The sequence below is a fragment of the Polypterus senegalus genome, chromosome 5, assembly GCF_016835505.1.
Source record: "Polypterus senegalus isolate Bchr_013 chromosome 5, ASM1683550v1, whole genome shotgun sequence".
NCBI classification, from domain to species: Eukaryota; Metazoa; Chordata; class Cladistia; order Polypteriformes; family Polypteridae; genus Polypterus; species Polypterus senegalus.
In genome coordinates, this window is record NC_053158.1 from 203,069,175 (window position 1) to 203,086,184 (window position 17,010).

Below are 17,010 nucleotides of genomic sequence, written 5' to 3' on the forward strand. Positions count from 1 at the left end.
ATTTCTATACATTACTGGCACCATCTATTGGTGAAATCTTGAACTATTCTTCATACGAAAATTTCATTTCTTAATTAACATGATTAATTGCTCAATTAGTGAAACTGATTATTGATTCATGTATTGTCATCAGAAGTGAGTAAGTGTGTAAAATTTCAAGTCCCTTGGACAATAGGAAGTGGGTTAAATATTGATTACATGATCTGTACCTGACAACAAACAGGTGAAGTTAAAAGAAGCCTGGTAATAATAATAATTAATAATATAAAGGAGCAAGAAGTTGGAAAGACTGGAAATACACAAAATTCAATAACAAAGCCAACCTGAAATCACGGAACAGAACCAAAAATTGAAGAAGCCAGGAAATAAAATAACCCAAAAAATCTGAACCAAAGCACAAGAAAAAGAATTCAGAAAGGGAGCAAAAGTGCAGCCTCACTTCTGAGACAGGAAAGTGTCACAATGCCAACGTCAATAGATGGCTAATGATGAGCAAATATCACCTAGCTGTGAGTTTGTCGAAATCACAGAAATGTTCGGGAACTTTGCTTGAACTCCATGAAATGCATTGAAGTCAGTGGGGAAGGAGAAGCTGAAGCTGAACTCGTTTTGAGTGGACTATAATGGTGCAATGGTCTGTAGCAGGTGGGCTACAGCAGCTGGAGACCACACCGAATGTCACTCCTGTCAGCTAAGAACAACTGAGGCTACAATTCACACGGGCTTAGCAAAACTGGGCAACAGAAGATTGGAAAAAAGCTGCCTGGTCTGATGAGTCTCGATTTCTGTTGTGACATTCGGATGGTAGGGTCAGAATATGGCGTCAACGACATGAAAGCAGGGATCCATCCTGCCTTGTATCAAAGATGCAAGCTGCTGCTGGTGGTGTATTGGTGTGGGGGGAATATTTTCTTGGCACACTTTGAGCCCCTTACTACCAACTGAGCATTGTTTAAACTAACCTGCTCTCATCTGTGAGCAGCATGGGGCACCAGAAGTGGACCTGCCAATTCTGGTATTCTATAGCAAATGCCAATTGAGCTCCACAGTGCCGGCTGGGCAGTGAGAACAGGGCCCACTAGAGGACATGGGGTTCTTAGGCCACCCTCATGAAGTCTGTTTCTGATTGTTTGGTCAGAAACATTCACATCAGTGGCCTGACTGCAGGAGGTCATTTTGTAGGCTCTGCCCAAAGGAGCAGATACCAGTCTGTCCTGCTGATGGGTTAAGGACCTTCTATGGCCTCATCCAGCTCTTCTAGAGTACCTGTCTGTGTTTCTACTGGAATCTCCTCCATGCCCTTGAGACTGTGCTGGGAGATACAGCAAACCTTCTGGCAATGGCATGTATTGATGTGCCCGCCATCCTGGACAGGTTGGACTACCTGTGCCACTTCTGTAGGGTCCTGGTATGGCCTCATGCTACCAGAAGTGACACTGAGCATAGAAAAATGCAAAATGAGTGAAGAAACAGATGAGGAGGGAAAAATGTCAGTGGCCTCCCTCCAACTGTGAAACCATTCATTCCTGTTTTGGGGGTCGTCTCATTGTTGCCCCTCTAGTGCACCAAAGCAGCTGAAACTGATTAACAAGACCCACTGCTACTTCACTGACCAGATAAATAGCCCAGAAGATTCATTGACTTCATGCTATACTCTGATTAAAAATTGCTCTTTTAATTTTTTTGCGCAGTATACATATTATATATATATATATATATATATATATATATATATACAGTATATTGTCACAAAGATGAGACATGCTCAAGATAAAGGTTTGGGGCAGCCACCTGTATATTCTCATATCCCGGCTGCAAAGTCGTTCTTTCTATAAAGTTACAGCACTGAAGTGCATACAACGAGTCCAAGACAAGACTGAGGGAAAAGGGAAAAAGGACAGGCTTTTAAAGGGGAAGACAGGAAGTGAGATCATAAGGATCGGGCACATGTTCATCACTCATTGGATCAGGCCCGGACGTGACATCGGGGGGCCGGAGCTGGTAAGGTCTGTTTCCATTGGTTCGGTCCCGGAAGTGATGTCAAGAGAGCCAGGTGGAGTCTCCCAGGAATGGTCTACAGGGAAGTGAGAAAAAGAATCAGTGCACTCTGCCACATCCCAGCATGCCTCAGAACTGCCTTCACTCAAGCCCTTTAGCTGCCTCCCATGTGCATGTGTGTGACAATATATATATATATATATATATATATATATATATATATATATATATATATGTGGCATCCGGCCGGGACACCCAGGAGGACCGGAGGAGGGCTTGTACCTCCTCCAGACCGCGAGGGGGCGACCGCCCTTGTTATGTTGGGGGCCACGGGTAAAGGGCTTGGAAGCCCAGCCCTGTAGGGACCCGTGGCCACCGCCAGGAGGCGCCCCGGTGCCTGTAGAAGTCTGGAGCCCAGCACTTTCGCCACACCAGGAAGTGCTGGGGGGAAGAAGACAGGGGACACCCGGAGGGCTTCCGGGTGCGCAGCCGGCAATTCTGCCACACGGGGGTGTGTCTTCGGAGGAATGCCGGGAAGCAGCTGAAGTCCATCTGGGTTCCTATTTAAGGGGCCGCCTCCCTCCAGTTGAGAGGGAAGTCGGGTGGAAGAGAGACGGAGCTGGAGAGAGGATTGGAGGCAGCCAGGAGAAAGGCACAAGGACTGTGAGGCCTGGACATTTGTGGGAATGGTGCTGGAGGCACTGGGGAGTGCACGTAAAGAACTGTGTAAATATTGTAAATAAAGGGTGTGTGTGGTGAACTTAAGATGTCCGTCTGTCTGTGTCTGGGTTCAAGTCCACAATATACACACATATACAGTATATACATACATACATACACATATATATATATATATATATATATATATATATATATATATATATATATATATATATATATATATATATATATATATACATACATATCTCTCTCTCTCTCGCTGCACAGGGAGAGACTGAACACGTGAGGAAATTATCGGGGCATATGAACCGGAAGGGAAACTGGCTTGTTCGTCACCCGAGTGTGTGGTTGTTAACAGATGCAAAAGTTTGGCAAACTTTTTTGTCGTAACCTGATATATACGTGGTCTGAGACATTCGTGACCCAAGGTTCCACTGCATGCATGCATGCATACATGCATACATACATACATACATACTGTGAACGCTGGCCCCGGCACAGACAGACGGACAACATATTTTCACCCATCACACTTTTATTTACACTATGTACAGCAAGTTATCATGCACTCACAAAACCCCAGTGCCTCTTGCACCGATTCCCCAAAAGTCCAGGGCTCACAGTCACTGTGCCTTTCTTCCTGGCCGCCTCCAGTCCTCTCCCCAGCTCCGTCAATACTGCCTCCCGACTTCCACCGCTGACTGGAGGGAGGCGGCCCCTTTTATGGGAACCCGGATGTGCTCCAGCTGCTTCCCGGCACTTAGCGGTGGCCACACCCCTGTGTGGCGGAAGTGCCGGCTGCACACTCGGAAGCCGTCCGTGTCTCCCCAGTCGTCTTCCCCCCGGCACTTCCTGGTGTGGCGGAAGTGCGGGCTCCGGGATAAACAGGCACTGGGGCGCCGCCTGGCGATGGCCACGGGTCTGTACAGGGCTGGGCTTCAAAGCCCCCTACCCGAGGCCCCCTGCATAACCAGGACGGACGCCCCCACTCGGTGTGGAGGAGGCACACGCCCTCCTCTGGTCCTCCAAAGCGCCCGGCCGGGCTCCATCCCGCCAAAGACCACACGGGTAAACCGGCATCGGGGCGCCGCCTGGCGGTGACCACGGGCCCCTACAGGGTAGGGCTTCCATGCCCTCGACCCGTGGCTCCCAACAGAACCAGGCCGGACGCCCCCTCGCGGTCTGGAGGAGGCACAAGCCCTCCTCACGTCCTCCTGGGCGTCCCGGTCGGGGACCACAGTGCCCCACCGCTAGCGAGGACACGTGGGTCCAAACGACACAACCCGAAAGGGCAGCACGTCCCCAGTGAGGGTCCTACTATGCCCCCAGGGTCCAACATGGCACCCTGGGACATCCGTCTTTGGCACCCCCTCCGGCGCAAACGTGCCCCTCTGGTCTGCGCCGCTCTCGCCCCCACTGTTCCCTGCAGCGGGGCCGCTCTAGGCCTCCCAGCGTGGAGCTCTCCCGCGGAGCAGCCCGTTCCAGGAGGGCAGGTCCCTGACGACGTCGGCACTCACCCTTCGGTTCCTCCTTCTTCTCTTGGACGCCCCGACGGTCTGGGTGTGAGCACAGCAAAAGCTCAAATCCAGCCCCGTCTGCGTCCAGGCAGAGCGACAGGAGACAGCTGCGGGCTTGAAGCACAGGGCGCTATGACCCAGGGCACTCAGCAGCCCCGATCCTACCAGCCCTTCGATCTCCCAGCCTCGCTAGCCATCTGCACCGCCGTGTCCGCTGTTGGGAAGTTGCCTACTTGGAGCCGGTCGTCCCGTAAACGGTCACGGCCATGTTCGGCGAACCCCCCCCACTTGCTTTACGGGAACAGCAACACTCACCACTCCCGCCGTGTTCTGCCGGCCTCCGGTTCCAGCGGCGCGCCGATCCACCGTCTCACGCGGCGTCTCTCCCGACGCGACCGCCTTCCCCATCAGCTGCTCACACTGAGCGGCAAGAACACTCAGCAAATCTGCGAACTGCGACTCGGCGGGCCGAGGGGATTCCCCCGACTCACGTCGAGCCGCTGATGGAAACAGACGTCAGTGAGCTTACCTGTCTATCAGCTGCACTTGACGCCTGCCTCCTGTGGGCCACTCCCTCTGGACAAATCGGGTCTCGTTTCGGCACGAGATTGCCGTTCCTAGGTCCCGCCTCTGTCTAATCCTCGGCGGGCACACCAGACACACCAGCCAACCCCGTGCCTGTTAGCGGGCCATCTTGCCTTCCCTGCTCCGAGTGCGGAGACGTGCCTCCTCGCCGCGTTGTGGCTGCGGCGATTCCTTGAGCCGCAGCGCTCCGCTGCAGCCTTCTTTGCTGCCGCCGTTGCCGCGCTGCTGACAGCCCGTGGCCCGCCGTGCTCCTGCCACGGACGCGGATCCGGTTCGTCCCTCCCTGTAGGAATAAAGGTAAGACCGACCCCGAAGGGCCGATGATTGCAGGGCAGGGCACTCACCTCCCGGATCCCGTCATGCCGAGGCCCCCCCTGGTGGCCTTCTGTGCTGCCATGCCGGCCTGGCTGTCCGTCTCGACAGCGCGACTGGAGCCCGCTGCACTCCGGCGATGTCGGGTCCTCCTCCGCACCCGGGGAAAGCCATTTCGCTGTCCGGCGGCGGTTTCTGGGGCGAAACGCTCCCGCGGGGTTGTGCACGGTCCGTTCCCGCGGCCAGTGTGTGGGGTCCGCTGCTGCGCCGGGCCGTTCACAGAATATTTTGTTTTTGATGCAGGTCCCCGCCTTGCACCAGGCGGAGCATCCTACCGGCTACGCCACTGTGAACGCTGGCCCCGGCACAGACAGACGGACAACATATTTTCACCCATCACACTTTTATTTACACTATGTACAGCAAGTTATCGTGCACTCACAAAACCCCAGTGCCTCTTGCACCGATTCCCCAAAAGTCCAGGGCTCACAGTCACTGTGCCTTTGTTCCTGACCGCCTCCAGTCCTCTCCCCAGCTCCGTCAATACTGCCTCCCGACTTCCACCGCTGACTGGAGGGAGGCGGCCCCTTTTATGGGAACCCGGACGGGTTCCAGCTGCTTCCCGGCACTTAGCGGTGGCCACACCCCTGTGTGGCGGAAGTGCCGGCTGCGCACTCGGAAGCCGCCTGGCGGTGACCACGGGCCCCTACAGGGTAGGGCTTCCATGCCCTCGACCCGTGGCTCCCAACAGAACCAGGATGGATGCCCCCTCGCGGTCTGGAGGAGGCACAAGCCGTCCTCACGTCCTCCTGGGCGTCCCGGTCGGGGACCACAATCCATCCATCCATCCATCCATCCATCCATCCATGGTGGAGTGGTGGCTCTGAGGCTAAGGATCTTCGCTGGTATCCCGAAGGTTGCCGGTTCAAATCTCCGTCACTGCCAAAAGAGATGCTACTCTGCTGGACCCTTGAGCAAGGCCCTTAACCTTCAGTTGCTCCAGGGGTGCTGTACAATGGCTGACCCTGCACTCTGACCCCAAGGGGTATGCGAAATCTAACAAATTCCTAATACAAGAAATTGTATAAGGCGAAATAATAAGTAATATATATATATATATATATATATACTGCTCAAAAGAATTAAAGGAACACTTTTTAATCAGAGTATAGCATAAAGTCAATGAAACTAATGGGATATTAATCTGGTCAGTTAAGTAGCAGAGGGGGTTGTTAATCAGTTTCAGCTGCTGTGGTGTTAATGAAATTAACAACAGATGCACTAGAGGGGCAACAATGAGATGACCCCCAAAACAGGAATGGTTTAACAGGTGGAGGCCACTGACATTTTTCCCTCCTCATCTTTTCTGACTGTTTCTTCACTAGTTTTGCATTTGGCTACAGTCAGTGTCACTACTGGTAGCATGAGGCGATACCTGGACCCTACAGAGGTTGCACAGGTAGTCCAACTTCTCCAGGATGGCACATCAATACGTGTCATTGCCAGAAGGTTTGCTGTGTCTCCCTGCACAGTCTCAAGGGCATGGAGGAGATTCTAGGAGACAAGCAGTTACTCTAGGAGAGCTGGAGAGGGCCATAGAAGGTCCATAACCCATCAGCAGGACCAGTATCTGCTCCTTTGGGCAAGGAGGAACAGGATGAGCACTGCCAGAGCCCTACAAAATGACCTCCAGCAGGCCACTGGTGTGAATGTCTCTGACCAAACAACCAGAAAGACTTCATGAGGGTGACCCAAGGGCCCCATGTCCTCTAATGGGCCCTGAGCTCACTGCCCAGCAGCATGCAGCTCCATTGGCATTCGCCATAGAATACCAGAATTGGCAGATGCACCACTGGTGCCCTGTGCTTTTACAGATGAGAGCAGGTTCACCCTGAGCACGTGACAGAAGTGAAAGGGTCTGGAGAAGCCATGGAGAACATTATGCTGCCTGTAACATCATTCAGCATGAGCAGTTTGGTGGTGGGTTAATGATTGTCTGGGGAGGCATATCCATGGAGGGTCACACAGACCGCTACAGGCTTGACAAAGGCACCTTGGCTGCCATTAGGTATCAGGATGAAATCCTTGGACCCATTGTCAGACCCTATGCTGGTACAGTGGCTCCTGGTGCACGACAATTCCTGGCCTCATGTGGTGAGAGTATGCAGGCAGTTCCTGGAGGATGAAGGAATTGATACCATTGACTGGCCACCACACTTTCCTGACCTAAATCCAATAGAACACCTCTGGGACATTATGTTTTGGTCCATCCAATGCCACCAGGATGCACCTCAGACTGTCCAGGAGCTCAGTGATGCCCTGGTCCAGATCTGGGAGGAGATCCCCACAACACCATCTGTCATCTCATTAGAAGCATACACCGATGTTGTCAGGCATGTATACAAGAACACAGGGCCATACAAAGTGCTGCGTACAATTTGGAGTTGCTGCAATTCAATTTTGGCAAAATGGACTAGCCTGCCACATCATTTTTTCACTCTGATTTTTGGGGTCTTTGAATTCAGGGCTCTGTAGGTTGATCATTTTCATTTCCATCAAACGATGTGGCATCCTTTTGTTCCTAACACATTACCCAGTCTATATCAGTATAGATATCCAGGAGGATTTCTTTTTCCCATTGAGATCTGATGTGTTTTCAAAGTGTTCCTTTAATTTTTTGAGCAGTTTATATATATATATATATATATATATATATATATATATATATATATATATATATATATATATATATATATATATACATACATATATTCCAGTTTCAGAGCATACATTGGTCACACTATGAAGTGACAGTGTTGGGACTGGCTCCTTCTTGTTTGAAGTCAGGGGCTCCAGGCACAGCAGGAATGTCTTTTTCATTTCCGATGTGTTTCTAGAGACCCTTCACAATTTTTCCTCCCATCAAGAAGAGAGAAATGTTTTGGACATAGTAATAAAATGATCTTTCATTATTATTATTTTTATTTCAGGGGGTCTCATTCTGACTCTAACTCAAAAGGGCGACACATGGCTAATTATGCATTTTGGATTAAGGCAAAGAAAATCATTAATGATACCAGCCAACCCAACAATAGCCTCTCTTCTGTGCTGTGGTCAGATAGACACTATTGTGGCCTGAAGTTCTGCTCAGAGAGACTGAGGAGGAGCTCCTGTCCACAGGTCATCAGCATCTTGAATGAAGAAAGTGTCTACATTTACATGGTGCCATATTTTTTACTCTCTTATATTACATTATTTAGTTATTATTTATGACCTATTTAAAATTCTGTTAATGAGTTCTGATATTTATAAAGTCATTATTGTTTAATGTTATTATTTTTGTCCTTTTATATTCTTCTTAAAGGCACAGCCATTGGAGTTAAGCAACCTCACACTTCACAACATTTTGAACTGTATGTATAATTTGTACTGTATGTTACAAATAAAATTTGATTTGATTTGTTTATTTTTATTCCAAACGCTCACCTGCTTACTGCACCTGATGCAACTCTAAAAAGCTCATCATCCCTCATTACTCCTACTGTCTCCATCTGCAGGCTGCTAATTATCAATCTCCCGATTATTCAGCTAAAATGAGACTGGTAGGTGTATCATACTTCACCTCTGTAAAACATGTGAAAGGAAGCTCAAAAAATGATTCCCATTGCTGAACCTGTGGCACACCCAACCACATGTTCCAGATTTTCTTCTGAACTTTGTACAGGGCTGATCCGCTAGTTAGTGGTTACTGCTGCCAAAGCAGGTTTGACCAGTCGTTAAATCCAAGGGTCAGGTCAGGTCAGATCAGGTTGGGGAGCATGCACTGGTACAGCGCGTTACTGCACCCACCACATGACGAAACAGTTCAGGATCCTGGTTGGCAACACCCCCAGTCCCAACCTTCAGAAATCTATTTGCCGCAGCCAAGTGTTATGTGGGCGTCTCCTTGGCCAGGTCCAGCCGTTCAACAATGAGGTCCACTAACTTCTTCACAGGACTCTCTGAATGTTTGATGGGTGCGTTCAATAGAGACATGATAGACTGAAATTGATTGTGTGTTATTAGCACAAGCTAATCAGATCAGATCAGATCACATTTTATGACCAATTAGTACCGAAAACCGGGACATTCCAAGGGATTCACAAACTCACAAAATGTTTTTTGCCCCTGCAGGTCACCTTTTCATTTTCTATTTTTTTTTTCCTTTTCTTTTTACCTCATGAGGTATGTAGTCTGGTGGCAGCTTTTCCAACATCTCATTGGCTAATCGCTGAACGGTGGCTTCTCTGGTCTCGCCACCCCCACCTCCGCTGTCTTTAGGCTGAATGTTCACAATTGTGCTGAGTGTCACATTGGCCATGTTGGTTTGGTACGTGATATCTGCATTTGGGTGAAGACCAAACACCTGCAGAGGCAAGAAAAACACAAAGAGTTTACCAATTGAAATGGCCGAGACAGTAATTTTGAGCCACAAGCTCCCAAACACCCAGTTCTGCTTCATGATGGGGACTGCTGTAAGGCAGGGGTCTCCCACTCCAGTTCTGGAGCACTACAATGGCTGCACATTTTCATTCTAACCCTATTCTTAATTAGTGACCTGTTTTTGCTAATAATGAACCCCTTTACATTCATTGGCCTGCGCCACCTCCACCTACTCAAAGCTTCATGATGCTCCAACAACGATGGATGGATTTAAAGTCAGAAGTCTACGTGACCATCATCATCATCAAGCTCTTCCGTGAGAACCCTAAATCCAAAAAGGACTGTTTCATTTATGTTAGGTAGAATGCCCAGAGGGGACTGGGCGGTCTCTTGGTCTGGAATCCCTACAGATTTTATTTTTTCTCCAGCCGTCTGAGTTTTGTTTTTTCTGTCCCCCCTGGCCATTGAACCTTACTCTTATTCGATGTTAATTAATGTTGATTTATTTTGTTTTCTTACTGAGTCTTTTATTTTTCTATTCTTTATTATGTAAAGCACTTTGAGCTACTGTTTGTATGAAAATGTGCTATAGAAATAAATGTTGTTGTTGTTGTTATTTTAATGGACTTGCTATTTAAGACTCAGCAGCCAAACAATAATGAGATACAAAACGAGCCGACATATTTGACATAGTGTTGTGTAGCACCAGAAAAAAGGATGTGGAAAGGAAGATGGAAGAACGAAGAAGGACTTTGGAAGATAGAGGACTGAAGATAAACAGGAAGAAGAAGAAGAAGACAAAAATATGAGGCGTAATTAGAACGTTAGAACACTCTGGACGAAAACAGGCCATTCAACCCAACAAAGCTCACCAGTCCTATCCACTTATTTCTTCCAAAAAAAATTCAAGTCGAGTTTTGAAAGTCCCTGACGTCTGACTGTCTACCACACTACTTGGTCGCTTATTCCAAGTGTCTATCGTTCTTTTGTGTAAAGAAAAACTTCCTAATGTTTGTGTGAAATTTCCCCTTCACAAGTTTCCAACTGTGTCCCCGTGTTCTTGATGAACTCATTTTCATGTCACCATCTTGATCCACTGTACTAATTCCCTTCATAATTTTAAACACTTCAATCAAGTCACCTCTTAATCTTCTTTTTCTTAAATTGTAAAGGCTCAGCTCCTTTAATCTTTACTCATAATTCATCCTCTGTAGCCCTGAATCAGCCTAGTCGCTCTTCTCTGGACCTTCTCTTGTGCTGTTATGTCCTTTTTGTAGCCTGGAGACCAAAACTGCACCCAGGACTCCAGATGAGGCCTCACCAGTGTGTTATAAAGACTACAGCAGCACCTCCTGTGACTTGTACTCCACACATCAATGCGCTATATAACCTGACATTCTGTTAGCCATCTTAATGGCTTCTGAACACTGTCGGGAAGTTGATAACTTAGAGTCCACTATGACTCCTAATTCCTTCTCATAAGGTGGACTCTCGATTTTCTGACCACCCATTGTGTATTCAAACCTCACATTTTTACTTCCTTTGTGTAATTCATTACATTTACTGACATTAAATTTCATCTGCCTCCAATCTGCCCAACCCTGTATGCTATCCAAGTCCTTCTGTAATGATATAACGGATTCCAAATTATCTGCTAATCCACCTATCTCGGTATCATCTGCAGACTTAACCAGCTTGTTCCTTATATTCCTATCTAAATCATTTATAGGTATTAAAAATAGCAGCGGCCCACGCACTGCCCCCTGCTGGTCACCACTCTTAACATCGGCCAGTTCTGATGAGGTTCCTCACACCGTCACCCTCTGCTTCCTGTGTCTGAGCCAATTCTGCACCCATCTAAAAACATCACCCTGAACTCCCACTTCTTTTAGTTTGATGCTCAACCTCTCATGTGGCACCTCATCAAATGCTTTCTGAAAGTCCAGATAAATAATCTCAGATGCTCCAAGCATGAGGATCAGGATTCAGCCTGCAGGGAAAGCCATTGAAAAGTGTGGAGAAGTTCAAATATCTAAGATCAGTGGTAGCCTGAGATGGAGAATTAGAGAAGGAGATAACCCATAGAGTGCGGCGTGGATGGAACAATTGGAAGGAGGCATCAGGATTACTGGTTGATCAAAGAATTATGATGAAGGTTAAAGGTCAAGTTTTTAATTAAGACATTTGTAAGACCAGCAATGATATCTTGAGCTGAGACATGGGCAGTAAAGGGAGAACAGCAGGATAGGAAGTTAGATGTGATGGAAATAAGATGGATGTGTGGAGTTATAAACATGGACAGAATAAGAAATGAGATAATCAGAGGTACAACAAAAGTTGAAGAGATATCTAAGAAAGTACAGGCAAGGAGGCTGAAGTGGTATGGACATGTGACCAGGAGAGACAAGGAGTACATGAAAAAAAAGAGTGACGGAAATGGAAGTACAGGGGCAGAGAAGGCAAGGGAGGCCAAAGAAGAGGTAGATGGATAAAGTAAAAGAAGAAGATCTGAAGGAAGAGAGCCTGACTGGCAAGGAAGTGCAGGGCAGAGCTGTATGAAGAACGTTAGTCAAGCACATCGACCCCACTCAGAAGTGGGAAAAGATGAAGAAGAAAAAGAAGAACAGGCCAATACATGACCCGCTAACCAGTGTCCATCACACAATATCTGAGAGTAAAGAAAGGTGACGGTCTCAGTCATGTTTAACACCGTTCTTAGTAAAAAAAAAAAAAAAATCAACCATTTTGGAATTGTCTGCTGTGCTAGAACGAGAGCACAAACAGGCAATGGAATTAAATAACTGGTTTAATTAGCAGCAAAAATTGGCTTCTAATTAAAAAAACTGGTTGGAGCTTCAGATCCCGACTTAGCTGGTCATCTGTCGACTCACGACACAGCTCAGCTCTGTTTGGCTGTCATTTAAGGAAAAAAAATGAAACAATTCTCAAAAATCTCAAAAAACACGTCAATTAAAGTGAACGGAAAACAAAAAGGTGAATTAGCAGCAAAAACTGGTCACTAGTCCTACCCCTCTGCCTCTGTGTTAACAGTTCTGTATTAAACTTCAACCTGATTAAAACTAAATGTACAGCTACGACTTTTGTTGAATTCCTGTCATTTGATTGCAAGCTACGTGCCGCACTTGACCTCTCCCTCAATAGTGGTCACTAGAAGACAGACTCACAAGTGTGCACAACGAAATCCCTTTTCAAGCGTTTCCCACCTGCAGTGCGCAGTACACAGCCGAGTCAAATCACAGTCCCAAGCACAAGTTGTCTTTCTTCTCTTTCTGTCTCCTTCCGCTTTCACCAATTACCCCTTAACCTTCATTTTAATTGACTTGCTATTTAAGACTCAGACTCCTTAATTGTTTCTTTTTTCCTTAATTAGCAATCAAACAATAATGAGATACAAAAAAAGCCAACATATTGACATTGTGTTGTGTAGCACTAGAAAAGAGGAAATGGGAAGGAAGTTTGAAGAACGAAGAAGGGCTTTGGAAGATAAAGGACTGAAGATAAATAGGAAGAAGAAGATGACTTTGACTCCCCAAACTGAGTGATGCGGCTCCTTTTATTCAGAATCCCGGGAGAACTTCCAGTGCCGCATATCTGTGACCAGTGTAAGGCAGAAGCTCTACATATGAGGGCTCATCAATTCCTGTAGCACCCAACAGGGCTGAGCTGACAAATGCTAATTCCAAAATAGCCCTGTGGGAATCCAAAGTGTCGTTACAACCCATGGGGGGCTGCAAAGTGAAAGTTCAGGGTAGACAGCGCCCATCAAAAGCCATCTCTCCCTGTCCTTCTTTTAAGGAGGCATCACTCACACTGTATAATATACAGACATACAGTCATATGAAAAAGTTTGGGACCCCCTCTCAGCCTGCATAATAGTTGACTCTCCTTTCAACACAAAGATATCAGTGGTATGTCTTTCATTTCCTAAGAACATCCGAGTACTGCAGTGTTTTCCGAACAAAGATTTTTAGTGACGCAGCATTTAGTCGTATGAAATTAAATCAAATGTGAAAAACTGGCTGTGCACAAATGTGGGTCCCCTTGTCATTTTGCTGATTTGAATGCCTGTCACTGCTCAATGCTGATTACTTGGTTGGATGAGCTTGTTAAGCCTTGAACTTCATAGACAGGAGTGTCCAATCATGAGTGGTCAAAGGTATTTAAGGTGGTCAATTTTAAGTTGTGCTTCCTTCCCTTTGACTCTCCTCTGAAGAGTGACAGACAGCATGGGATCCTCAAAGCAACTCTCAAAGATCTGAAAACAAAGATTGTTGAGTCTCCTGGTTTAGGGGAAGGCTACAAAAAGCCATCTCAGAGGTTTAAACTGTCAGTTTCAACTGTAAGGAATGGAATCAGGAAATGGAAGGCCACAGGCACAGTTGCTGTTAAACCAACTCAGCAGGTCTGGCAGGCCAAGAAAAATACAGGAGCGGCATATGAGCAGGATTGTGAGAATGGTTACAGACAACCCACAGATCACCTCCAAAGACCTGCAAGAACATCTCACTGCAGATGGTGTATCTGTACATCGTTCTACAATTCAGTACATCTGTATGGCAGGGTGATGAGAGAGAAGCCCTTTCTGCACTCACACCACAAACAGAGTCGCTTGTTGTATCAAATGCTCATTTAGACAAGTCAGATTCATTTTGGAACAAAGTGCTTTGGACTGATGAGACAAAAATGGAGTTATTTGGTCAGAACAAAAAGCGCTTTGCATGGTGGAAGAAGATCAAGAAAAACACCTGCTACCTACTGTCACATTTAGTGGAGGTCCCATCATGCTGTGGGGCTGTGTGGCTAGTTCAGGGACTGGAGCCCTTGTTAAAGTCGAGGGTCGGGTGAATTCAACCCAATATGAACAAATTCTGCAGGATAATGTTCAAGCATCAGTCACAAAGTTGAAGTTACTTGAGCAGGGGTTGGATATTCCAACAAGACGATGACCCAAAACACAATTGGAAATCTAGAAAGGCATTCATGCAGAGGAGAAGTACAATGTTCTGGAATGGCCGTCACAGTCCCCTGACTTGAATATCATCGAACATCTAAGGGATACTTTGAAACAGGCTGTCCATCAACTTGAACTGAACTGGAGAGATTTTGTATGAAGAATGGTCAGAAATACCTGCATCCAGAATCCAGACCCTCATCACAGGCTATAGGAGGACAGCGTCTAGAGGCGGTTAGATTAACAAAAGGAGGCTCAGCTAAGTATTGATGTCATATCTCTGTTGGGGTGCCCACTATGCACCTGTCTAATTTTGTTATGTCGCATATTGCATATTTTCTGTTAATCCAATAAACTTAATGTCACTGCTGAAATCCTATTGTCTCCATAAGGCATGTCAGATATTAACAGGGAGTTGCTACTTTGAAATCTCAGCCAATGAGAAACAAAAATCCAAAGAATTTAGAGGGGTTCCCAAACTTTTCCATATGACTGTAAACTGAACTGAAATGAAATGAATTCAAAATAAGTAACACTAACCATGCTGTACATTTAATACTGTAAGAATATCGTATCGTGAAGATGGGGTATGCGTATTGTCTCATGCCTGCCTATCATCCAGAGTTCCATGTCATTTAAGAGACTCTGAATGTTTGTGATCCATACTTATTTAAAAAACGTCTCATCGCAAACTAAACAAGTAAATCTTTACATGCAGTTTCAGTCACGTGAGCACATTACCTCTGGAGTATCAACAAGAGGCATCGACTCGATATGCTGCAGGTAGTCCTGGATGCTCTTTCCCCTCGGAATGTTGTATCCCTTGTAGAAACAAAACTTTTCGGAGAAAGTGTTCTCCCCAAACCAGACTCTTGCAAACGTTTTAAGCAAATGCTTATCCAGATCGTCTGTCACTCTGCCGCCATATTGCACCTCAGCCAGCATGTAGCGAACACAGGTCCAGTTGACCCCACGCTTAATGTCCATCTCATCCAAGTGATTCTGGACAAACTGCACGCTAGCAGTAAAATCGGCCTGATTGAATTCATAGGGAATGTTCCAGCCTAGAGGACCAAACTTACGCCTCTCCTGAAAAGAAATAAAAAAACAGGAAAATGATTACATTAGGGACAGGAGTCTGATCACAAAATGAAATTCTCCGTGAATTGTCACAGCTGAACAACTGTACATATTAGCACTTTATTGTTTTTTTTCCGAATGCTTTGACATCGGCTCAAATTTTTTTGTTTGTCTGGCATCTCCAGATGTTCGACTCATCTTCATGTCTAGTTATACACAGCATCAAGCTTTTTGGGGGTCCCATCTTTTTTTTGGCTGTTTAGATCCAAATAAGGTAGATAAGTAAGTAAATAAATAAATATGCACACATAAACTTTGGTCTAAACACACACTGGAGTTACTATAAAGCAAGAACATTTCATAAGAAGGAAAAGTTCTGACCTGGCTGTCCCATTCTCAGTGAGGCACTATACAGGTGTATTGGCATTGGTAAGAAGGACCCCAAAGTCGTTTTTCCTGACACACTTCTGCTGAATAATTTGTTGTCTGAAAGTCCTCAGTGTTGCTGTGTCACAGACATAGGATGCGTAGCGTTGTTCATAATGGCACTCAGTTTTGTTTTTAATTTCATTTTGTTCACAACAACCTCCAGGGGTTCCAGAGTGCATCCCATAACTGAGCCTGCCATTTTAATCAGCTTGTTGATTCAGTGGTCCTCTCCTGAAGTGACCACACCAGCCCAGCACACCACACATGCCATCACAGAGTTGTAGAAGATGTGAAGGATGTCACTACTCACATTAAAGTAACACATTCTCCTAAAAAAAATGAGCCTGCTCTGCCCTTTCTTCTCCAGTTCCTCTGTGTTCTGAGACCAGTGCAAACTGTTATTAATGTACAGTAGATCCCCCACGTAATTGTAGGAGTGGACCACCTCTACATCTATTCCCTGAATTGTGACTGGACATACAGGCTCTTTGCTTTTGTTAATGTTAAAGTTTAGAAAATTCTCTTGGCACCACAAAACAAACTTGTCCCCCTGACTCCTCTCCTTTGTCTCATCCCCCCTTATAAATACATCCCATAAGTGCAGAATCGTTTGAGAATTTGACCTGACCTGCTGTTATATTTCTAGTCTGAGGTGTACAGAGTGAAGAGAGAAGCGGACAGACCTGTTCATGTGGTCCTCAGGGTTGCTCACACAGTGTGGTCTACTGGACAGATAGTCCATCACCCAGGACAGCACTGGCTCATCCACCTGCATATCCCTGAGTTTACCTCTGTGGCGGACGGCTGGGACATCTTTTTTATAGAAGGAACAGGTGGGAAGCAACATCTCCCAAGAGAGGACAAACCCCCTGGATTGCATTGGGGCCACAGGCTTGGAGCTTGGAACCTCAACCCTGCTGGGGCCCATGGCCACCACCAAGGGGCGCCTGGACAGTTTTGGAGCCCTGGACTGCAGCACTTCCAAGAAGGGTCTGGCTGCAGCCACTGTAAGGT

The 17,010-nt window shown here is 46.5% G+C and overlaps 1 protein-coding gene across 1 annotated transcript in view; it reads right to left on the minus strand.

Annotated features, from left to right (window-relative positions):
* The window catches only part of LOC120529938 (dynein heavy chain 5, axonemal-like), a 331,615-nt gene that overhangs the window by 13,704 nt on the left and 300,901 nt on the right, over nt 1-17,010 (minus strand). Inside the window, exons 69-70 of the mRNA XM_039754147.1 lie at nt 15,229-15,576; nt 9,310-9,498 (exon numbers count right to left, since the gene is read on the minus strand). Of these exons, the coding sequence (XP_039610081.1) occupies nt 9,310-9,498; nt 15,229-15,576 (537 nt within the window). The remainder of the gene's footprint in view (nt 1-9,309; nt 9,499-15,228; nt 15,577-17,010) is intronic.